We start from the raw sequence: 25673 nt of genomic DNA on the forward strand, positions 1-25673 counted from the left end.
AAAGAGAGAGAGAGACCAGTGCATTCATGACAAAAGGTGCATGATTGAGATGTATTACTATTATAATATATTATTATTTGTTTACAAATGATAATAATATTTAAGTTGAATGGTCCTTTAAAATCCAGACACTTCTGGTGACTTATACTGGAATTACTGTTCATTTTGTTGCTGCATTATCCAGTATACTAGTTACCAATAAAGTGTTTCTTAATAAGCTGTACATTTATATGAAATAATGTGTAGTTAGAGGTTTATGTTTCTTTACAATTTAAAGAGTACACCCAATTAGTTCCAAACAATAATGAAAAGATATTCTAAACTGATTATGCAAAAAAAAACAGCAACACTGGTATCGTGATCGGGATCGGCCGATACTGAGATTTCCAATATCGGAATCGGATCGGAAGAGAAAAAGTGGTATCGGTGCATCCCCTAGCCTCAACCATGTAAATGTTGTTTAACGTGGGGCTGAACGATTTGTTCAAAACATTTAATTTTGATTTATTTTGAAAAATATTGCAATTTCAACTGCATTATGATTAACATTAAAGTCTTGGGTAAAGTCGATTCTGTTCTTTCTGATAATGTACATCATCAAGCTTTTCAGACCTTGCCAACTAGCACCCTCTATAGAGTCCCTTTAGTAAGGACTAATAAGTTTAAAGTTTAATTCGTCCCATCAGCTATCTCCTTGCTCAATTCTAAAAGGAAGAGGTAGTACTTCAGCCCTTTTTATTGGTTTGCTGAAGTTGTGTTACTTGAGTGAGCCGGTGCTCCGAAAGCTGTTTTTACCATCTTATACATTACTCATTGTTATGTATTTTATCAAGTGTCGTATGTCTATTTGGTCTTGTCTTCTTAATTGCCCTCTCAGGACTATAAAGTTGAAAGTTAAAGTTGATTATCTAATCAGCAAATTGTGTAGTTGCAGTGCATAAAATCATGCAGATACAGGTCAGGATCCTCACTTAATGTTCACATCAACCATCAGAATGGTTTTAACATTTTTGACATCCCTTCAGTGACTCTGCAAAGCACATAAAGAGCTGCTACTAAGCAGTGTTGGGTGTGACCATCACAATAATCAGAATCAGATTGCATTTTCCTGTTATGACAGGATGCAAATGATTTTTTTCAACTATTCGTTGTACTTTCTGTTCTGTTGTTACTTGTTACAAATACGATTTTATTATGATCAAAATTATTGTGCTCTATTTTGTAGGCGTGCATGTTCAAGCTGAGCACACGCATCAGGCAGAGATGTGTTTTAAGTATGTCCTCACTCAAATGGGCCTGGGAAGTTTGTGAATCATTTTTCTTGTTTCAACGAAACATCAGAACGAACCAGTTAATTACATCATACTAAAATTACATTACATAAAGTGTGAGAGATTTTCCTGGAAGAGTGTGCTCGGCTCTGTGAGTGCTTAATAAACACTGTACAGCTCTACTCAGTTGTGTGATGTGAGGTGTTACATTTATAAAACACACTATTATGATGTGCACAAAACAAACTAAGAATCTGCTGAAAATACTGTTTTATTTATGAACCTCAATAACTCAATTTACAACCGAGAGGGTGAGGGGGGCAAGGATCACTGTAAACATGATCACCTTTCTGTCAATATATAGCAGAGGTATTCAATTAAAATTTCAAGAGCTCCAGTCTCTACATTTCCTTCCCAGCAAAGGTTCGGAACATAATTTGCACGGTGTCAGTAGTTCACTGTAGTTCACTCCATTACCAGTTTGTAACCTAAAAACAATGTCCTCATAAACCACACACACACCACACACACACACACACACACACACACACACACACACACACACACACACACACACACATTCACTAATTTACAAGTCCTCTTGTTTGTTGGAAGCCCCTTTTGTGCTCTTGAGCATATTATTCTACGGAAAAAATACATCAGAAATAAAGATGTGATTTAATTTACGCCTACTTTTTTTTTGTAAGAATTGACAATATGACATTTGCAATTTTGCTTTAAAGGACTGGTTCACCCAAAAAATTTTTTTTTTCACCTAATGCTGTTTCAAACTATTATGACTTTCTTCTGTGGAGCAAACACAAAGATATTTTAATGGAGATATGATGTGTTTATATCCATACAATGCAAGTCAATTATGTCCAAAACTTTCAAGCTCCAAAAAGGACGTCAAGGCAGCATAAACATAATCCATAATACTCAAGTGGTTTAATCCATGTCTTCTGAAGCGATATGATAATTTTTGGTTGAGAAGCAGACCAAAATATATCTCCTGTTTCACTCTGAATTTTGACATTTGCAGTTTCCTTGTCACGATCATGATTTGAATCTTGATTACATTATATATATACACAGGTGCTGGTCATATAATTAGAATATCATCAAAAAGTTGATTTATTTCAGTAATTCCATTCAAAAAGTGAAACTTGGATAATGTATACATTCATTCCACACAGACTGATATATTTCAAATGTTCATTCCTTTTAATTGATGATTATAACTGACAACTAATGAAAAACCCCAAAATCAGTATCTCAGAAAATTTGAATAATGTGAAAAGGTTCAATATTGAAGACACCGGGTGCCACACTCTAATCAGCTAATTAACTCAAAACACCTGCAAAGACCTTTAAATGGTCTCTCAGTCTAGTTCTGTAGGCTACACAATCATGGGGAAGACTGCTGACTTGACAGCTGTCCAAAAGACGACCATTGACACCTTGCACAAGGAGGGCAAGACACAAAGGTCATTGCTAAAGAGGCTGGCTGTTCACAGAGCTCTGTGTCCAAGCACATTAATAGAGAGGCGAAGGGAAGGAAAAGATGTGGTAGAAAAAAAGTGTACAAGCAATAGGGATAACCACACCCTGGAGAGGATTGTGAAACAAAACCCATTCAAAAATGTGGGGGAGATTCACAAAGAGTGGACTGCAGCTGGAGTCAGTGCTTGAAGAACCACCACGCACAGACGTATGCAAGACATGGGTTTCAGCTGTTGCATTCCTTGTGTCAAGCCACTCTTGAACAAGACACAGCGTCAGAAGCATCTCGCCTGGGCTAAAGACAAAAAGGACTGGACTGCTGCTGAGTGGTCCAAGTTATGTTCTCTGATGAAAGTAAATTTTGCATTTCCTTTGGAAATCAAGGCCCCAGAGTCTGGAGGAAGAGAGGCGAGGCACAGAATCCATGTTGCTTGAAGTCCAGTGTAAAGTTTCCACAGTCAGTGATGGTTTGGGGTGCCATGTCATCTGCTGGTGTTGGTCCACTGTGTTTTCTGAGGTCCAAGGTCAACGCAGCCGTCTACCAGGAAGTTTTAGAGCACTTCATGCTTCCTGCTGCTGACCAACAGATTTCATTTTCCAACAGGTCTTGGCACCTGCACACCGTGCCAAAGCTACCAGTACCTGGTTTAAGGACCATGGTATCCCTGTTCTTAATTGGCCAGCAAACTCACCTGACCTTAACCCTATAGAAAATCTATGGGGTATTGTGAAGGGGAAGATGCGATACGCCAGACCCAACAATGCAGAAGAGCTGAAGGCCACTATCAGAGCAACCTGGGCTCTCATAACACCCGAGCAGTGCCACCGACTGATCGACTCCATGCCACGCCGCATTGCTGCAGTAATTCAGGCAAAAGGAGCCCCAACAAAGTATTGAGTGCTGTACATGCTCATACTTTTCATGTTCATACTTTTCAGTTGGCCAACATTTCTAAAAATCCTTTTTTTGTATTGGTCTTAAGTAATATTCTAATTTTCGGAGATACTGAATTTGGGATTCTCATTAGTTGTCAGTTTTAATCATCACAATTAAATGAAATAAACATTTGAAATATATCAGTCTGTGTGTAATCAATGAATATAATATCCAAGTTTCACTTTTTGAATGGAATTACTGAAATAAATCAACTTTTTGATGATATTCTAATTATATGACCAGCACCTGTATATAGAGTGAGAGAGAGATTTTTTTATATTTTATCATTTATAAAGATTTATACACTCACCTAAAGGATTGTTAGGAACACCTGTTCAATTTCTCATTAATGCAATTATCTAATCAACCAATCACATGGCAGTTGCTTCAATGCATTTAGGGGTGTGGTCCTGGTCAAGACAATCTCCTGAACTCCAAACTGAATGTCAGAATGGGAAAGAAAGGTGATTTAAGCAATTTTGAGCGTGGCATGGTTGTTGGTGCCAGACGGGCTGATCTGAGTATTTCACAATCTGCTCAGTTACTGGGATTTTCACACACAACCATTTATAGGGTTTACAAAGAATGGTGTGAAAAGGGAAAAACATCCAGTATGCGGCAGTCCTGTGGGCGAAAATGCCTTGTTGATGCTAGAGGTCAGAGGACAATGGGCCGACTGATTCAAGCTGATAGAAGAGCAACTTTGCCTGAAATAACCACTCGTTACAACCGAGGTATGCAGAAAAGCATTTGTGAAGCCACAACACGCACAACCTTGAGGCGGATGGGCTACAACAGCAGAAGACCCCACCGGGTACCACTCATCTCCACTACAAATAGGAAAAAGAGGCTACAATTTGCAAGAGCTCACCAAAATTGGACAGTTAAAGACTGGAAAAATGTTGCCTGGTCTGATGAGTCTCGATTTCTGTTGAGACATTCAGATGGTAGAGTTAGAATTTGGCGTAAACAGAATGAGAACATGGATCCATCATGCCTTGTTACCACTGTGCAGGCTGGTGGTGGTGGTGTAATGGTGTGGGGGATGTTTTCTTGGCACACTTTAGGCCCCTTAGTGCCAATTGGGCATCGTTTAAATGCCACAGCCTACCTGAGCATTGTTTCTGACCATGTCCATCCCTTTATGGCCACCATGTACCCATCCTCTGATGGCTACTTCCAGCAGGATAATGCACCATGTCACAAAGCTCGAATCATTTCAAATTGGTTTCTCAAACATGACAATGAGTTAACTGTACTAAAATGGGCCCCACAGTCACCAGATCTCAACCCAATAGAGCATCTTTGGGATGTGGTGGAACAGGAGCTTCATGCCCTGGATGTGCATCCCACAAATCTCCATCAACTGCAAGATGCTATCCTATCAATATGGGCCAACATTTCTAAAGAATGCTTTCAGCACCTTGTTGAATCAATGCCACGTAGAATTAAGGCAGTTCTGAAGGCGAAAGGGGGTCAAACACAGTATTAGTATGTGTTCCTAATAATCCTTTAGGTGAGTGTATATAAACGTATCATATCTCCATCAAAATATCTTTGTGTTTTGCAGAAGAAATAAAAGCATACAATTTTGAAATGGCATAAGAGTAAATGAGTTATCATATTTGGTTGAACTATTATTTTAAGGTGCTGTTCATAGATAATCTTCCCCACCACCAATTCTCTGAAACCTTTTTTGCATCCACGTTCAGATTCAATTCATTCAACGTGAGGGTGATTACATTTGTTTGACCTATTGCTTTACATGTTGATGATAATTTATTTTGACCTCAAAGTGGTGTGAACTTATAGAGTGAATAATTTAGTGAATATATTTGAATATAAATGTGTGAGGTTAATAGAGTTGGTAATGTTTTTTTTCTCTTTGTTTTCCACAGGCACATTGGGTTATTGAGGGTGAAGGGTAAAAAGATGAATCTTCAGAAGATTCCTTTACAGACTGTCAGGCAGTTCTTCATTCAGGACATCATGCTCTCTGACCATCCTGACCTTTTCAGGCCGGAGCAACCCAATGTCATGCTGAAAGTCCAGGCTTTCTGTCAGGAGAAGGTACCTGTGCATACCGACATGCTCGTCCAACAGATGCATTCAGAAACTCGCACAAGAGCACATGACTAATTAGTTTTACTCACAGAGAGGTCTTTCCAAAGAAAGAAAAGAAAATGCAGAATATAGGAAAGAAAAGCTAATTTTCAACCCTTAAATCACTTTTACTCATTGTAATTGTGAACTGCCTTGTAATATACTTGCTTCAGAAAATGGGTTACATATAAGAGCAACAAATCCAAAGAGAGAGGATGGCTGTTATTTCATTATTTTTGTTAGGGTTGTAGTCTCCTTTTATTTTTCTCACTGACTTCTAAGTACACCGATTTTTCATCCATTTCAATAAATTTAGTCTGATAGTAAATTCTGAATGCACTGTTTATATGTGGGTCAGAAACAAGCAAGGAGTGCAAGAATGCAAAAACAAATATAAAAAAGCATATAAAAAATGGTATACTCTCTAGGACGTTTTATATATTTTGTTTTTTTAAATAATATATTTATATTAGTTTTATTTAAGATATTTTGACAGTCATCATTATGTTTATGTTCAAAATGTTGTTTTTTGGCATACAATTTTGTGACAACTAATATATGCAACATGGTGATAATGAGATGATGAGATAATCCCTTTATAGATTATGCGTAGATTTTATGAGTAAAACTCTATGAAATGTTTGAAAGTTTAAGATTAGACTACATTTTGATGTCATCACGACAATTTATGTATGTATTGTAATTAAAAGAAAATTATATATAGCATGATATAGAATTGTTACCTGGTATGACACATCCTGAGATTCCATATATAATTATTTCTAAAGACTTCTGAAACAGAAAAAATAACATATGTTAATATACCACCAGATTTAATAGTGTCAGAATCCTACTGGGGGACATAACCCACCTAAAACCAGCCCAAGCTGATTGGCTGGATTTAGCTGTTTGCCCAGTCTGGTGAGGCTGGTCAGTTGTCTGGTTTGATAGGGGTTTTGAAAACGTTTTGCTGGTCTGGCTGGTAATTCCAATGCAAACCACAGCTACCTACAGCTGCCTCATTCTCTGCATATTTCTTCTCTGTGAGCTGCTAGTGAGGGTTTTGTCACACCCAGTCTATTATTTCTTAAAAATATGTGTGGGGAAGACAAGCTTCCACATATCTCCTGGACTAAAATGCCCTTGAATAGTGCCCAAGACGTAGCCATACCCCTTGTGGAGTGGGTCAGGTACTTTTTGCACGAACACCAGGTTTGGAGTTCTAGAAAGCACATTCAGGACCACGGACAGGACCTACGGCAGGACCAACAGTTTGTTTGGTTGTAATCGCTGAGCACCTCTAATAAAACTGCAAAACTGCTGCATTCCGGATCATTTGCAGAGGCCTAATTGCACATTCAGAAAGAATCTAAAAGAGCATTACAGTAATCCAGTCTAGATATGACAACAGACTGAACAACGAGTTGTGTGGTATGATCAAAAATGAAGGGACTCATCTTCCTAATGTTGTAGTGTGCAAATCTACATGTTTGGGCTTCTTTTGAGTGGTCATGAAATTGTGTTTGTTGTCAATGGTTACCCCTAGATTTCTAACTGTTTTGAAAGGTGTTATTGTAGATGAACCAAGCTTATCGGTGATGTTTTGTGTCTGTGTGTCATCAGCGTAGCAGTTGTAAGAAAACCTGTGTGCTTGAACTGAGCGATGTTGTGTTTATGGAGAAGAGAATTGGGCCAAGCACTAGGCCCTGAGGTCCCTGTAGGTGATTTCACTTGGGCACCCCTCCTCTCCATGCTACCTTGAATAACCTACCTGAGAGATAGAACTTGAACTAGCTAAGAACTGTTCCTGAGATGCCCATCATAGACAGATTGGACAGGAGGATCTGATGGTTGACTGTGTCAAATTTTGCAGATAGGTCCAGGAGAATAAGGATGAATAATCTGAATCCAGCTCTCGCTTGTCTCAGCGATTCATGGACAGACAGCAGGGCAATCTTAGTGGAATGTCTGCTTTCGAAGCCTGACTGATTGTCATCTTGCAGCTTGTTCTGTGAGAGAAAGGAAGAGGTCTGATTGAAAATTACCCTTTCAAGGTTTTCGCAATAAATGGGAGGAGAGAAACCAGCTTGTAATTTCCTACTTGTGTGGGGTTAAATGCAGGATTTTTAAGCAGTGGATTTACTCGAGCCAGCTTAAATGCAGTGGGGAAAAGTGCCTGAAAGCAGAGATGTGTTAATTATGAGTATGAGTGCAGGTAGTATGATAGAGAGATGGCTTGGAGAAGGTGGGAAGGAATAGGGTCAAGGGGGCAGGTGGTGGGGTGGTTGAAGTGGAGGAGTTTAGAGTCCTCAGTGTTGGTTAGAAGAGAGAACATGGAGAGAACAGCATACAGGAGATGGGTGTTTGAGAGGGTGTGATGCCAAGAACGTACTGCTGATTGCTGTAACCGTATCAGTATAAAAGTGGTGAAGATATCTGTAGTCAGCGAGGTGGTGAGAGGTGGATGAAGAGGACAGAAGAGTGTGTTAAATGTCCCAATGTGTCAGAGACAGGTCAGAATCAAATCTTTAATCAAATCAAATTTAATTGTGAATCTAATTGAATTGAATTGTTCTGAATTTGAAAAAAAAAAAACATTTGTAATGAATTAATCAAAAACCTATGAAAACCTATGAATCGCGACTCGAATCAATTTGCCTTCAAAAGAAGGATTCACACCCCTTCCAACTACAATTTATGGCAATTTCAGGGTGGGATCTCTAAGTAGTGTAACAACATCATTTTGTAAAAATGTCTTTGTGTTTATAATAATCAAGCCATTCAGCCCACAACCAATGGTGCATTGTCACCCACGAAGGAGAATAACAGGACATAGCGTGTTTTCATGTGATATCAAGAGATGCACGGCAGCCCGTCAGAATCTCTGCCACATCGGATCCATGACTTGAGGATGGAGTAACCATTCCCTGTACAGTGGGTACCCTCTGGATAGCAAATCAGCCCTGGTGGTTCAACACCCTCAGGTTATGTGTTGCACGTAACAAGAGGTTCCTGCTGCTCCATGCAATCAGCTTCTTTGCCAGGCTGTGAAGCTGGTGTGAGCAATCTTCCCCCCTACCGAATTATCAAGCTATCAGTGTTGTTATCACTGTCCATCCGAACCAACAAGTTTTCACTCCTATGCCCTTGTCCCCTCCCTTTGAGTGATGCTTCCATTGTCCCCAACGTTCTCCGCAATATAGGACCCAGCAGGCTCCCCCTCCTGAAAAAGTGACGGACATGCACTTCAGACATTCAATCTGTGACTGAGCTGGCTTCCTTTTTTTGCTTTCCTGTGCTGAAATTCCCTAATTCACAGCAATCACAAGAGAATGATGCTACTCTTGAGGCCATTAAGCCTAGAAGACAAAGACACATCCTGAGAGAGACAGATCTCCAAGATGCTTAACGGCTCCCTTCCATTGCGCACACTCGAGGAGGGTCATGCTCAGCATTTAACAGCGGCATTGATGAGACCATTAACTTCTGATATGCTCGAAAGGTGTTGGGCATCAGCAGCTGGTTAGTGACGACACAGCTAATCAACCTGCTAGTCGGGACTCTATCTACATCATGTTCCATTGATGTGGGAAAAGATGTCTAACAAGATTCTGGTAACCATCAACGAAAGATTTGACAAATTTGAAGAAAACATTCGGTCCTTGCAGACGTGGCTGCACAAGTTTGCTGAGAGATTGGAAACTATCAAGGGTCAGGCACAAGATGACAAGACCCGCATATGCTCTCTTGAAGCGTAACCGCTTCTTATAAATAAAAGGAAAATCAAAGACTCTGAGGGGAGATCTCGGCACAACAACGTATAAATACTTGGCATTCCAGAAGGTGAGGAGAAGGGAAGACCAAATTTGTTGCTGCACTGATCCCTAAACTACTGGGTGATGCTCACTTCCAGGGACCTTTTATCATTGATCAAGCTCATTGCTGCCTGAGGAAGAAAAGCCTTGCATGAACATTGCTTGTGTTCAATTCTACCAGGAAAAGGAATTAATTATCCGACTTCACCTAGAGCGTAACTTGGATTACAATGGTCACAAGGTTTTCTTCTTTCCGGACTTCACTGCACGATGGGCGTTCATCTAGGTGATGCGTTCACTATGAGATCTCAAGGTGACACACAGCCTCAGCATTCCAGCAAAGATCTGTGTTCAACATAAGTAAATTTAAGATCTTCATGGATTCTGGAGAGGCCACTGAGTTTGTGGGGACAGGTGCAGACATGCAGATGATAAAACACGGGTGTAAATGCCTCAAGTATTTTACAATGCCCATTGTTCTTGTGTTTTTTTTTTCTTACTATTTGAAAGACCACTTGAAAGGGCATTCCTTAAGGGATGGTATTTTTGAAATAGTTTCAATATTTTAAGCATCATATACTTGAGTGTGGAGTTGAGCGGGACTGTAAGGAGTGAAGAGCTAGAGGTGAATCCTAGAGGTGGTCTCGACTCGAAGGGGGAATATAGTGCTTCATTTTGGGGAAGCATATGGGAGGATGTGGGTTGTTTTGAATTGGTTCAAGTTCTGGGATGCTGTATATGTAGGTTATCTCCGTTATTTAGTTCTTTTTTTTTGTGTATGGGCTGCCTCATTTTCATTTGTCTACTCTTTACATATGTAAATTACTTTTGTTAATAATATAAATGGAGGAAGTATTACATTGACCTCTTGGAATGTACGAGGGCTTGGTCATGTCGTAAAAAGTAGTTGTGTGTGTATATATATATATATATATATATATATATATATATATTATACACAGAATACATGATTTAATAATGCACAATTTTATTTTTAAATATAGGTAAATTTTTAAACATGAATTAAACACATTTAAGTGTGTCTATTTGTTTGTCCATTTATAATTTGGTTTATTTATCCATATTTTTATTGTCAAATTAATAGATTGATAATTTATTTCTTTCATTTTTAATCGGCTCTCCGCTACCGTTTACCATTTCTGTCAGTCATTTTCCATTTAACTTAGTCTTTGAAATAGATAATTTTTTTTTAATCATTTTTAGATAATTTTGGGAAATTGTGGAAACAAACAGAAATTTGGTCAGAGCTGTGGCCTTTTAACACATGTAACACATTCAGCCATTGGAGGTTAAGGACACAAGTTTGAAAGCTAGCAATATTTCCCGATCCATTTCACCCATATTGTCCCCATCATTTCCAAGTTGATGTGTTGTGTCAGATAATGCCGCCTTTGCCCCAGAGCCAGATTTGAGTTAAAGCGCTGTTTCATCTGCTTTTTACTTTGTCCTTCGAAAAGACGCAGCTACTTCTGCACTCTTGGCTGGTTTGTGAGTCATTCAGCTATGTGTCAATGTGTTAATGATGCATCTCACCACTACCATTTCACTACAAAGCAGAAATCACACATAGCTGTTTGAAATATATGTCTGATCTTGTGTTTCAATTTGAGCAAAAAGGCTAACATAGTCAATGATATGATCAAAAAAGCTTATTTGATTAGTAACCTTGGATAAAAACCACTTGACTTGACTTGAAATTGTGCAGGATTAAATGTTTGTTTATTCCCAGGTTTAAATACATTTGAATCCCAAATTTTCAGTGTCGTCTTAGACTTTGTTTTCCACTGTGTGTATAATGTATATACACTCACTGAGCACTTTACTAGAACACCTGTACACCTACTTATTCATGCGATTATCTAATCAGCCAATCGTGTGGCAGCAGTGCATAAAATCGGGTCAGCGGCTTCAGTTAATGTTCACATCAACCATCAGAATGGGGGAAAATGTGATCTCAATGATTTTGATTGTGGCATGATTGTTGATGCCAGATGGGCTGGTTTGAGTATTTCTGTAACTGCTGATCTCCTGGAATTTTCACACTCAACAGTCTCTATATTTTACTCAAAATTGTGACAAAAATAAAAAACATCCAATGAGCGGCAGTTCTGCAGATGGAAACGCCTTGTTGATGAGAGAGTTCAATGGAGAATTGCCGGACTGGTTGGAGCTGACAGAATGGCTATGATAACTCAGATAACCACTCTGTACAATTGTAATGAGCAGAATAGCATCTCAGAACATGTTGAACCTTGAGGTGGATGGGCTGCATTAGCATAAGACCATGTCTGACACTTTATTAGGACCATAGTGTTCTTAAAACGTGCTTGGTGAGTGTACATTTGTACATTCTCAGCATCAGACGACGCATTCATAATCCAATCACAAACTGCCTGATGCACTTTGCAACAAAACTAGAACAAACTTTGTTGAGTAGTAAGCGCTAATCTGGATTGTTTGCTATATTGTTGTGCTTTTGATAAATAAACTTTGGCTTGACTTCACATTGTTCAGTTGTATAGCAGTGCTTGAACTGTTATTTTGTCTCACCATTGTCTCAGGTTGAAGAGATGCTTGAAGAGGCAGAGAGAGAGAGACTCGGAAATCCACAAACTCCTGAGAAACCGCTCATCAGACTAAGAGTGTGTATCAATCGCACAAACACTCATTGTCTAGGTTTTGTGTTTACAGTTGTCTGAGTTATAAGAACACTGCATGTGTTGTGAATGTAAAAGCAATGTTCAGATGTAATTTTAGCACTGTCATTGTAATGACAACAGTCAATATAATATTGTGTGGTGTTCTCTGCCTCTAATAAAGGTTTCATACATCAATCACACCTCCAATGTATACCCTTGGATGTGTTCGGCATATATAACATGCAGTGTTTTGTGAACAGAGGTCTAATCCATATTCTTTTATTTTCGTTCTGGCTCTCTCTTTTATGCTCTTTCTCCCTCAGGTGGATTATAGTGGCGGTTTTGAAGTGTTTAACACCATGCGCTTCAGTCAGAAGTTTGTAGATCGAGTGGCAAATCCCAAAGATATCCTGCATTTCATCAGACACAGAGAAGCCAAAGACAACATTAAAGGCAAGCCACTCATACTTAAGCTGTAAGGTTCGAGAGCTATGTTGGGAATGTAGTTACGGCCAAAAGCCTTTTGTGGGGCATGATGTGCAGTGATTGCAACCCCTTCAGACGTGACTATATTGACAATATTAAACTAAGGAATAATTGGCAACAGATGAGTGATTTAAATATAATGCACACTTTAGGTGGTAATTTGCCCACAATGACAGTTATTCAGAATCAGTTATTCCACTTATTCCACATTTTTTTACCATTATAAGGGCATCTTTTTTTCTAACCATTAAAAATAAAAACTGTGTGTCTATACAATAAATATAATAAATGTTCTGTATTGTGTGTGTGTGTGTGTGTGTGTGTGTGTGTGTGTGTGTGTGTGTATATATATATATATATATATATGATTAGAACTATATAAGAATATTTAAAACTATATCAGGTGTTACAAATAAAAACAGAAGAATTTTTAAGAGGGCATTTTATTGTAATTTTTGGTAGCATTTTTCCCCCAACCCTTATAAACTTTTTATCCTGCTTCCTATTGTTTAAATGGTTATTAATCCAATTTAGGCCAGACATGGCATGTTCAAAATAGATGTGAAATAGCTGGTACATGCACATCTCGCATTAATTGAATTCTATATTATTGTACCTATATTAATAAAGTTTCTGCATTGCTTGCAACCGTAAATAGCCTAATAGTTAGACTACTGAACAACTTGTTTTGTGGCTGCCACCACCACCACCCCTCTACTGAAGACATTTACTTCAATTTCTTAACATCACAGTTTATTCACTTTTTCACCTTTTCCCTCCAATTTGGAATGCCCAATTCCCAATGCGCTCTAAGTCCTTGTGGTGATGTAGTGACTCAATCCTGCAAGGTGGCAGAGGATGAATCTCAGTTTCCTCTGCATCTTATCACGTGGCTTGTTGAGCGCATTACCGTGGAGATATAGCAAATACGGAGGCTTCACGCACAACTCACCACGCGCCCCAACTAGAGCAAAAACCACATTATAGTGACCACGAGGAGGTTAACCCAATGTGACTCTACCTTCCCTAGCAGCCAGGCCAATTTGGTTGCTTAGGAGACCTGGCTGGAGTCACTCAGCACTCCCTGGATTCGAACTCGCAACTCCAGTGGTGGTAGTCAGCGTATTCACTTTTCTTAACATTACATTTTTTATGCTACCTCATACAGGAAGGACAGAGAAAACACACATTTCTGATTCTATACATGCTTATTTTCCTGTCAGAATGCATTTAGTTAATAGTTAGAAAATAAAGCAAAACAATTTGTAATCATGTTTTATTAACACTAATTAAACAGCCTTCCTTAGTATAAATATAGAAAGACAAAGTCTAAGTGGGAAGTTGACTAGTCCCCATAGGTTGTATATTCATTGCAATGGACATTAAACCTTTATCCTCCACAATAGTAATCAGGCGGTAGGCTGTGGCTATCAACTTTGCATCAGTAATCATGAAGCCGCATCCACATGATTCATGCCGCTTTGAACTCATGAAAAGCACTGCAGAGAAAATCTTGTTTTTCTTTTTGTGCCTATGGAAATGTTAATTCATGACGTAAAAGGAAATCCAGCATGCTTGCCTGCCGCAGCAGACCTTAATCAGTGTATCATGTGATTTTAGGTAATCGTTAAAGGTGCACTCAGTAATTTTTAACTCCTTAAGTGATGTAATTTTGCAATATACAGGAAATCATGACCACTCAAATTAAAATAAAGGCTCCAGTCAAGTCAGTAACCTTATAAAAGCTGTTTTGAAACTGGATCACTGAAACCATATATGGAGGTAGTCAAAAACGTATGTGACCAATTCACATCTGAGGTGTAAACGCTATCCCTCCTGAATGCATCCCGGATAGCAGTGAAGCACCACCCCTAACCTGTCACTCAACCGCTGCAAAACCGCTAAAACAAAAGTATAAACTTTGCCGGTTACATGCAGTTTTAAAAGGAAATAATTGACTGATCAGAAAATATGAAAAAGCAGATACATGCACAAGCACAAGAACTTCACGGATCTTCCTCAGTGTGTCTGATATCAACATGCAGTGACGGATGACAAGCACACACCTCTGAAGCTCAGGTTCTTACAGATGCTGTACTAAAACAACAGATAATTCTGTTTGAAACATTACGTTTGTGCTTCAATCAACTTTTAACTGCATCTGGGAGAAAGAGTGCACCAGGTTTTTTCTGTGCTTTCTATGTCATTTATGGCTTTTTTGTAGTTTATTATCATGCATTAACACATCTACATCGAAATCCAAACACAAGGTGGAAACGACAACACTTCTTGACTGACCACTTGTGATAGAATTACCAAAACCGCATCTTAATACCATGTGAAAACAGAGCTGGTTTCACACAAGACCAGAACACAGAGAATACATGTAGTGTCACTGTCTGTGTACATTTCTGAGAGTTGTACTGAGAGACTAAAATGAGCTCTGTGGACAATTTTCAACTGGATAAAACTCAAGTGAGCACTAGAGCAAGATGAGTTTATTCTTTTCAATGCTCACTACCACCAGCCATCTGGGAGATTGAGTAGCAGCTCCCTTTCCCATTTTGATTTACTGTTTGATGTATTCAATCTAGTCCAGACGAACAGGGTAAAAGAGGTCCTTGATATAATCTTTTTCTGATTTGGGGAAGAGTTTTTCCCATTGGAATGTAAAATGAGGAGAACCTTTTTAGTGCACAGTGCTTCAAAAAAGCAAAACACATTTTGTTGAATGTGATTGTATTTTGAGTTCAGGGCTGCAGGTCTTAATGCCAAACTGCATTAAGTTGAATTACTTCTACATTCACGTCATGTTTAAAATGACTGTAATAACGATATCAGCTCAGAGAACCTACTTAGAGCTGTTCACATCCTTGGACTCTGTGGCGTTTCTATGGCATCGCTCATAATGCCAGAATGGATCCAAGTTTGACTTCACTGGTGCATATTTTTACTCTTTTTCTGTAGTAATGTTATTTAGTATATATATAATAGTAATGTTATAGTTAATATAAAGCAGAAATATGTAGAGGGAAAACTTATTATTGAACATTTATATCTTTTATCATTTTGCTGTTGCTGGTCAACAGCGTGTCATAACCAAACATGATACGATAAGATACCAGTGACAGTTTTTCTGTCCACACTGAATATGAAACCGTTTCATGACCTGACACAATCACAGCCAATAAGAAGAAGTATAAGTATACGATGTTGATTGTACAGTTATGTGGAGTAACATTTTGGACCAATGTGAGAGTGGAGCTACCTGCTGTGACTGTGCAGAAATCGAAACGAAGTGATTAACTAAATGTCCTGCACTTGCTAGTCGTGGTTGCAGCTGGTTAGGACAAAATCTTTGGTTTACATGGAATAAATAGTCATGCACATTTTTTGCAGTCTTGTGTTTGAATTTGAAGTATGCTTTTGATTGTTCTGCAGAGGAAGGTATGGACTTTGGAGCCCTGCTCTCTCGTCCCAGTTCTGAGGTCTTGCAGCTAAGAGTGGAAGATCTTGTGAAGGAATACTTCCAGACAGCCGAGAAGGTTTGTAGTTTATAGAGTATACTGATCTATCTTCAATTAACAGCTTTCGTGTCCAGTTAGGGTTAGGGAACGAAAACCGTTTTTTGTTCAAAGAACATGTTGCTGGATTGTTTTAATGGCACTATTGCTTCATAATGGAGGTTGTAAAATAAGTTATACTATTATTATTTGCAAGATCTCATTGGCCAAATGTGTGACTCAAACAGAGCAAGTGGAATGTTGGGGGAAATCAATGTTAATAGAACCTTAAACATTATTCATTAAAATGTGTCCAGCCATTTCTCATTGATTGATTTGCCTAATGGAAATTAATTTTCCAGCTTTTGTAAAGCTTTCTAGTATTTTTTACAGTTCTTTTGCCTTTTAAAAAAGTTTGAAGGTGTCCTGACCCTAATTTTTGTGTGTGAATGGATAAGTGCATATTTGATGTTCTTGTAAAAGCCTCACTTAGTGTGTAATTTTGGGGATAAGAGAAAATCTTAGCTTTTTATAATGAGAGAAAGAAAAACTTTGGCTAATCAATAAAATAAACATTTAGAAAAAGGGGCAAGTGTGTGTGTGTATATTAGAGTAGCACTGTATAAAGACATCACAAACGTTTCCATGTACATTTCACGTTTTTGTGTCTTAGATGTGGCCTGACAGGTAGGCGCTTTGACCAATTTAAAAATCAATAAAGGCAAAAAGATCATGGATAAGTATTGAAAAAAGTGAAATATGTTTTGTGTTTTTTTGTTGTTGTTGTTGTCATATACTGTACACTGATGAGCCAAAACATTATGACCATCATCATCTTCTAACAAGGCCACATGTCAAGGTCTGGGTAGATTAGATGGTATGCAAACAATCAGTTCTCGTATTCAACGTGTTGGATGCAGGAGAAATGGGCAGCAGTAAAGACCTGAGCGACTCTGAAAACGGCCAAATTGTTATGGTGAGACGACTGGGTCAGAGCATCTCTGAAATGGCAAGGCTTGTGGGGTGCTCTTGGTCAGCAGTGGCGAGTAACTACCAACAGTGGTCCAAGGAGGGACAAACCACAAACCGGCAACAGAGTGTTGGGCGCCCAAGGCTCATCGTTGCACAAGGGCAACAAAGGCAATCCCATCTGGTCCAAACCTTCAGAAGGTCTAGATTAAAACTTTAATGATGGTTACGGGAAGAATGTGTAACAAACACAGTGCTTTGCACCCTGCTGCGGATAGGGCTGCCTCCCCTGACCCACGTCCACATTCAAATCGCCTACAATGGGAACGCGAGCATTGGAACTGGACCTTGGAGCAGTGAAGGATGGTCGTCTGGTCCAATGAGTCCTGTTTTCTTTTACATCTTGTGGATGTATGTGTGCGCCGTTTACCTAGGGATGTGATGTGGGAAGATGACAAGCTGCTGGAGGGAGTGTGATGCTCTGAGCAATGTTCTGCTGGGAAACCCTGGGTCCGGCCATTCACGTGGACGTCAATTTGACACGAGTCACCTACCTAAACATCATTGCAGACCAGGTACCACCACTTCATGGCAATGGTGCTTCCTGATGGAAGTGGCCTCTTTCAGCAGGATAATGTGCCTTGCCACTCTGCACACATTGTTCTGGAATTCAAGGTGTTCCACTGGCCTCCAAATTCTCCAGATCTCAATCCAGTTGAGCATCAGTGAGATGTACTGGACCAACAAGTCTGATCCATGGCGGTTCCACCTCGCAGCTTTACAGGACTTGAAAATCTGCCCCTCATGTCTTGGTGCCAGATACCACAGGACACCTTCAGGGTTCTTGTAGAGTCCATGCCTCGGAGGGTCGGCGCTGTTTTGGCAGCACGTGGAGGTCCAACAGCATATTAGGCGGGTGGTCATAATGTTGGCTCATCAGTGTATGTGGTTTATGGTTTATGTCTGCTGACCACACATTATATTAAGGAATAGTCTTGGTAGGGATGTATCGATTCTAAAATATTGGTTGACAATACCAATTTCATGAGTCAAGATGCCAATCTCAATACCACAGCAAAAACTAACTTGCTGTTGAACACACACTTTTATTTAAAAAAGTATTTTCATGTCAATTATTCAAGTCATTAATTAAATAAAATAATTAAGAGCAAAGATTGTTTTTCTCTTTTTCTTGTCAATATGGTTGTTTGATTATTTATTTTATTATTATTATTATTATTATTATTATTATTATTATTTATTAACAGAATAGACAGTGGCAGGTCTATACAGCTGCATTTGCACTGCAAGAAATATACTTTTACCTATATTCTTTAAAACAAACCAACAAACAGTCCATTCAGCAGTTAAACTTCCCAGTTTATGATTTAAAACTAAAGGAATTTAAAAAGAATTTAAAAATATTACAAATTGCAGTCACACCACTGTGTTTGGTACCACTTGTATTTTTGTCTCAAAATGCCATGCAACTTTATGAGAACTTTGGTCATTTTCTGCATGTTTGCATAGCTCGTTTTTCATGGTTCATTTTGTAAAACAGTTAGTGTTTCTGTTTGTGTCTAGAATGTGCAGTTGTCTCTGCTGACAGAGCAAGGCATGGGGAAGGCAGTGCAGGAGTTTGTGGATAAGGAGGAGAAAGATGCTATCGAAGAACTCATAAACTACCAGCTGGAGAAAACTCAGCGCTACCTCAGAGAACGCCGTGTGGAGGCCACAGAGGAAAAGATCGATGAGGAGGTAAGAGTAAGAGCAGTCAAGGGAAAGGCAGTGGAAAAATGTCTTAATGCAGTAAACTGAGGCACCTTTTTAATAACGCTACTAGAGTATTTAATATGAACTGTACGTTGATATTAATTTTTGAGTTTTGCATTGAATAAAAGGCAGCCCAGCTGGACTTGAAGAAAGCCGTTCATACAAGTCAGTGCTAAAATCAAAATCAAGTACAATCAAACCAAACAGAAGCATTATGTGACAAGGAGGAGGGCAAAGACCGGGCGTGCATAGTCACGGCTAGGCCGGGCCCGTCCTCGTCTCACACTATAAATAAGAACATGGGCAAAACACTGATTTTGAATTGACTGGAAATGCTCTGCAAGCATAAATGCCCACAGGGAAGCCAACAAATATTTAGTCAAACACTGAATGACATTTAAACATTTCTAGCAACAAGCAATTTGTCTGTCCACTCTTAATGTGAAACTGCTACACAATGTTACAATCCCAGTCAATGAGAATAACTCAACTCCTTCACTACCCCAATGATGCTTAATCAGTGTGCATATGCATGAGAGAGAGATTTATTAAGGATTTTACAGTGTTTCCAACAGGAGTTTGTGAAACTGTGGTGGGTGGACCTTGGCCCTCTGGGGGGTCCAGGGGGCATGCTACCCCGTAAGAAAATGTTGTACTTTTAAAGGTTAAATGCATCAATTTAACGAGTTGCTGTTGGTCCTGACCTGCCGAGGTATAGACTCTACAAGACCCTGAAGGTGTCCTGTAGTGTCTGGCACCAAGACAGTAGGAGCAGATCCTTCAAGTCCTGTAAATTGCAAGGTGGAGCTGCTGTGGATTTGAATTGTTGGTTCAGCACATCTCACAGATGATCAATTGCATTGAGATTCATCATGTTCCTCAAACCATTCCTGAACAATGTGTGCTGTGTGGAAGGGCCCTGCTGAAAGAAGCCACTGCCATCAAGGAATACCATTGCCATAAAGAGGTGTACCTGGTCTGCAACAATGTTTAAGTTGGTGGCACGTGTCAAATTGATGTCCACATGAATGGCCAGACCCAGGGTTTCCCAACAGAACATTGCCTGGTAAATGGTAAATGGTACACGTACACGGCCCTCCACGTGATGGAAGAAAATGGGTCTTATTGGACCTGGCGACTTTCTTGCACTGCTCAAAGGTCCAGTTCCGATGCTCTAGGAGCTTTCGGCAGTGGACAGGAGTCATCATGTGCACTCTGACCTGTGGATCATGTCTGTGGATACGCAGCCTCATAAACAGCAAAGTGTTGTGACACATTCCTCCCATAACCATCATTCAAGTTTTCTGTGACTTGTGCCACTTCGTACCAGTAGGGATAGCCTTCGTTTCCCTCGCGTATCAATGAGCCTTGGGTGCACAACGCCCTGTCACAGGTGTGTGGTTTGTCCCTCCTCGGACCACTGTCGGTTGGTACTCACCACTGCACCCCACAAGCCTTTCAGAGATGCTCTGACCCAGTTGTCTGGCCATAACAATTTGGCCCTTGTCAAAGTCGCTCAGGTCTTTACTGCTGCCCATTTCTCCTGCATTCAACGCGTTGACTTTGATAACTGATTGCTTAACATCTAACCTATCCAGACCTTGACATGTGGCCTTTTTAGGAGATGATCAATGTTATCCGCTTCACCTGTGAGTGGTTTATCAGTGTATAATGCAGGGGTGTATAAAAGATTTTTGAATTGGGGCCAAATGCAGGAAAATATAAGGTGTCACATGTAGTAATAAAAAAGGGCTAGATGCTACTAAACTGCCACCATCACATTACATCCTCTGCTTAGTACGTGGGCTGCACCTACACTACTTTTCCCCCGATATTGATTCAGATACCCAAACTCTTTGAATTGGTCTATACCGACACCAATCTGATACCGGGGCTGTTTATTCTTAATTAGTTTAGAAAAAATAAAGTAAAAATCTTGCTTACCATTGTCTCTCACCTTCCAAAGTCTCTTTGGATAAAAGCGTCTGGATAAAAACTTATTTTAACTAGTCTAATGAATAATTCAGCAGCAAATTATACTGAAGATTTTTACTGAAATTACTGTTAAAGTGTCTGGACTAAATCAACAGTTCAGTCTTGTGGAAGTTAAAACAGCTAAAAGTGCTTACAGCACCTTTAAAGCAGATCAGAGTTCTTTTGTTGGTTTGTTTACATTTGAATTTTTTGACAGTTGGAATTTAAATCAACACGCATTCTGTTGGCCCTTTTGAACATTCTGTCAATATAGGATGTGATTTGTCCCATTGTTGATTGTCGCATGTTAATCACCCTTGTGATATGTTGATAAATATGATACATCGTGCATCCCTAGTCTGAACAAATATTAAAATCCCTGTAAATTGCATTGAACGTCCTGAATTTAACTGATAAAAATTGTATAAAACCATGTTTTATCAAAGTAGTCAGACATATTTCTTCTCCCTCTTTCTCTAACAACATACTGTTGTTGCCTTGCTCTCCAAGGCCCCTGATTCTACCATTATGTTGAAGGTTTCTCTCTTTCATCTATAGACACACACGCCCACTCTACATGTTTCGTGACCAAAGCAAAGATTGAAAATCATTTGTCTCATTATTCCTCCTTTTGCACAATATTTCCAATAAAGCTGCGTCCTTGTTTGATTGCTTGCTTTCAAATTGTTCCTTTTGCTTCTGTTTCTTTATTTCTTCTATAATCCTCCAAATTGCAGAATATATTATGAAGTTTTTTTATAAAGTATGCACACTAGAGTTCAAACTTTCTTCTGGTCAATCACTTTTTTATAGGGTTGTGTCATGAGTCTTCCCATTTCCTTTGTTCTTTTCAGACAAAAGTGATCATTGTACTATGAAACCGAAACTAGTTGAATGAACTTTTAGGTTGACGAAACCAGATAGAGCCAAACTTGTTTAGATCAGGTTAACGATCTCAAGAGTCAAGACGCTTGCTACAAACGTTCTCTGTCAACTCAGAGTTTGATCCAGAGTTCATGATTAATCTTGAAGCACGTGTACATGAACGAGTGATGTTTGCCACGAACAGCCTATGCGTAAAGCTTGGAGAGAGTCCGTGTGATTTACCTCTCCACTAAAACTCATTATGAATTATTGAATTTATTTACACTCTCAACCACTTTATTAGGTACACCTACTTATTCATGCAATTATCTAATCAGCCAATTGTGTGGCACCAATGCAATGCATAAAATCATGCAGATATGGGTCAGGAGCTAGTTAATATTTACATCAACCATCAGAATGTGGGAAAAAAAAAATATTTCTGTGATTTGGACCGTGACATGATTGTTGTTGCCAGATGGACTGGTTTGAGTATTTCTGTAAATGCTGATATCCAGGGATTTGGCACAACAGTCTCTAGTTTACTCCGAATGGTGCCAAAAACAAAAACATCCAGTGAGGGGCAGTTCTGCGGATGGAAATGCCTTGTTAATGAGAGAGGTCAAAGGAGAATGGCCAGACTGGTTTGGGCTGACAGAAAGGCTACAGTAACTCAGATAACCACTCTGTGCAATTGTGGTGAGCAGAATATCATCTCTGAATGCACAACATGTCAAACCTTTGAGGCGTATGGGCTACATCAGCAGAAGACCACGTTGGGTTCCACTTCTGATGGCCAAGAACAGAAAACTGAGGCTGCAGTGGGCAAAGGCTCACCAAAAAAGGTCAGTTAAAGACTGGAAAAACATAGCATGGTTTGTTGAATCTCGAGGTACACAGAATGTGAGATACAGGGGGAGTGAATTTATTGCAGCAGAGATGTCTCTTTACTCACAGCTGATTGGTTCACCCGATCTGCATCCCAGAATAAAACCTGCTACTGAGCAGGTTAGCCATGTAAGGTAAGTTGCTATGGAGATGAACACCGGTAAAAACTGGCCCCCCTTCTTGAGACCGAAAAACCAGAGTTTGCTCAATCTAAACTCAAACTTATCTGGTTAGCCACTGAAACCGGCTTCGTGCAACAGGCCAAAGACTGTCAACGACACTAATTCTGTGTTCAGATGCTTCTGTTCAAATAGCCGTCCATAGGAATATGTTAAGACTGAAGTGGGATAGACGCTGTTATTCCTAAACACTAAAATAACTAAAAAGTGTAGAATGTTTATTTTTTACAAAATCCCTAATACATTTTTTTAGGTAACTTTTTTGGACTGTACAGTTTAGTTTGTAACATTTTATGTCTGTTAATGGAGAATAGCGATAAATCTGGCCAAAAATTAGGCTTATTTTTTTGTTTTTTGAGGCAAAAGGGATGTGCTACAAAAGCACATTTTCCGTCATTACATGTGGCAGCACGAGAATGTTAAAATAGATATATAACTCATAAATTATACACCTAATGCTTGGCTTTGCTCTTTATTTTGTTGCATTGGTGCTAAAAAAAACTTGTCTTTGATCAGTAAGTAAAAAGAAAAGATGAAATATAGATAAGATATAGATAAGTCTTTCAGACTATACTCACTTAGTCATAAAAATTTGTATGGGTAACCTCTGTTGGCCAAAATATATCTGTGACCTTTCTTTGACCTCAATATAATGCAAATAATTATCATTTTAAAGACTGAAAGGAGCTTTAATGAAATAATGGTGCAGGTAGTAATCGGTCTCATTTTTACCTGCAGATTCTGAGATTTCGAGAATCAAAGAGAAACACAGCCGAGGAGGACCAGGAAGTACAAGAGGTCAGTGCCACAAATGATCTCTCATCATAATGTATTTATTATTCACTGCTTTTCACATTCATCACACGCTGGCAAACGATTCCAGGTAAATTCACTCAAGCAACAGGTAATTCATTCTGTTTCAGGCTATAAATCGTGCAAAAGCTCATAGGGACCGCGGTGATACTGTGAGAGACAAAGATAACCTATCAGATGACCCGGCCGACGTTGCCATGGAGTCTGATGAGGAGTCTATCCCTCTTCCTCCAATCCGTGGAAGAGGGCGTGGCTCCAGAGGGGGAAGAGGTCAAAGCACAAGAGGAAGAGGAAGAGGTATTTACACAAACATACATTCACAGAGATTAAAATGTATAAAAATGGATTTTGATGATAATTTTAGCAAGTAAGTTCACAAGGACTGAACTAAACATAAATTCTGTGAACACTTATGGATAGAGGAGGTGGAGATGTCTTTTAGCTCCAGAACATCATATGAAGGTTTAGTATTGTAGTATTTACTTGCCAGACTTTTGATGGCATGCAAGCATAAAAATATATTAAGCAAATCGAGAATGGGCATGTTCACATATCTATAGTATTTATATATGTGACTTCACACAATGTAGTATGCGGAATATTACATTTTAAATAGTACATTAAATTTTACATTCTATCAATTCATATTATGTCATAAAATTGCATTTTTTTAACAAAATATTCACAAAGTTGGAACGTAATGATGAACTATATAACAATTATTTAATAATTATATTATTTGAACAGACACAACACACAGAAGAAGACAAGGCTGAATCCAGCTTCTTAATCAGCAACTTCTTTTTCAGTAAAAGTATCTTGGTGCTTTGCCATCACACAGCTCAATCACTGGCGAGTAAAAGTTTAATATTTACTTCGCAATGGCTAATGATAGTGGCAGACAATAGTCGCGTGGCGCGAAATGTAGTCTCATATGCGAGTGGTTTACATAAGCTTGAAAAACATAAGGATTAAATAAAATAATTGTACCAAACAACTCTTATTATTTTTACATTTATTGATGAAGAACAAAATAAATCTATTTTCATGGGTGTTGTTTGAGCGTGAGAACTTACACAACTAACTGAATTCTTATATCTTGCGCCATATGCGCTGCAATTGACTTTGTAACAATATTTACATTTACAGTACAAATGACTACTAAGTGGATCTTGAATGTCAAGTAGTTGTGCGTTGCGTGCGTGTGCGCGTGTGTGCGTGTGTGTGTGTTGCAAAGCAGTTCCGGACTTAAAAACAATTAATTTTCTCCATATAGAGAAATACATTTTTAATAATAATTTTGATTAAATTTTAAAGACTGACCTACATCCTAAGCTTTGACAATGTTAAGCAATGTAAATGTTGGTGTGATTTCAACTAACTTTCTACAAAAGCTTTTTTAAGTACTAGTAAAGTAATATACTATCCACAAAGATTTATCAATCAAAGAATGTCGCTGTTACCATGGAAAGGGAATTGCAGCAAAAGAGCTCAGAAGCTATTGCCCACTCCCATAAAGCTTTGTCAGTGACGTGATGAATCGGCTTTTCCACATTCTCAATCAACTTTGCAGGAATGCATTTTCACCAGTGAGAACAAATATTTTTGAAATAAACTTCTTTATATTGTGTTTGTATACTTGTAGTCAGTTACTTTGACTGTAAATATTCAGTATAGTCAGTATTCATATTAATAATTCATAGTCAATATTTTCATCATTGATACATTTTATCATTGATGATTTACACTCTGTAGAAAAAAAAAAAAGAAAACTTGGTTTTGTGTGGATGCTCGCTTCTGGTCTGAAAGGCTTCTTAGGAATTCATTTTTTCTATTCAAAATTTTAATTGCGGGTGAAATCACAGAACAATTTACATCCGGTGAGCTCCTTGAGCCAGACAAGAGTAAGACCACAGCCCAAAGTAGTCTTAAACT

General features: G+C 38.8%; 1 protein-coding gene across 3 annotated transcripts in view; it reads left to right on the forward strand.

Annotated features, from left to right (window-relative positions):
• mre11a (MRE11 homolog A, double strand break repair nuclease) overlaps positions 1-25673 on the forward strand; it is an 80397-nt gene that overhangs the window by 23528 nt on the left and 31196 nt on the right. For all 3 annotated transcript variants that reach the window (XM_052107109.1, XM_052107108.1, XM_052107110.1), the window contains 7 exons: positions 5610-5781; positions 12212-12292; positions 12613-12742; positions 16217-16320; positions 18832-19005; positions 23664-23723; positions 23849-24035. In XM_052107109.1, coding sequence (XP_051963069.1) covers positions 5610-5781; positions 12212-12292; positions 12613-12742; positions 16217-16320; positions 18832-19005; positions 23664-23723; positions 23849-24035 — 908 coding nt within the window. The remainder of the gene's footprint in view (positions 1-5609; positions 5782-12211; positions 12293-12612; positions 12743-16216; positions 16321-18831; positions 19006-23663; positions 23724-23848; positions 24036-25673) is intronic.

Source organism: Xyrauchen texanus, chromosome 36, assembly GCF_025860055.1.
Source record: "Xyrauchen texanus isolate HMW12.3.18 chromosome 36, RBS_HiC_50CHRs, whole genome shotgun sequence".
Taxonomy (NCBI): Eukaryota; Metazoa; Chordata; class Actinopteri; order Cypriniformes; family Catostomidae; genus Xyrauchen; species Xyrauchen texanus.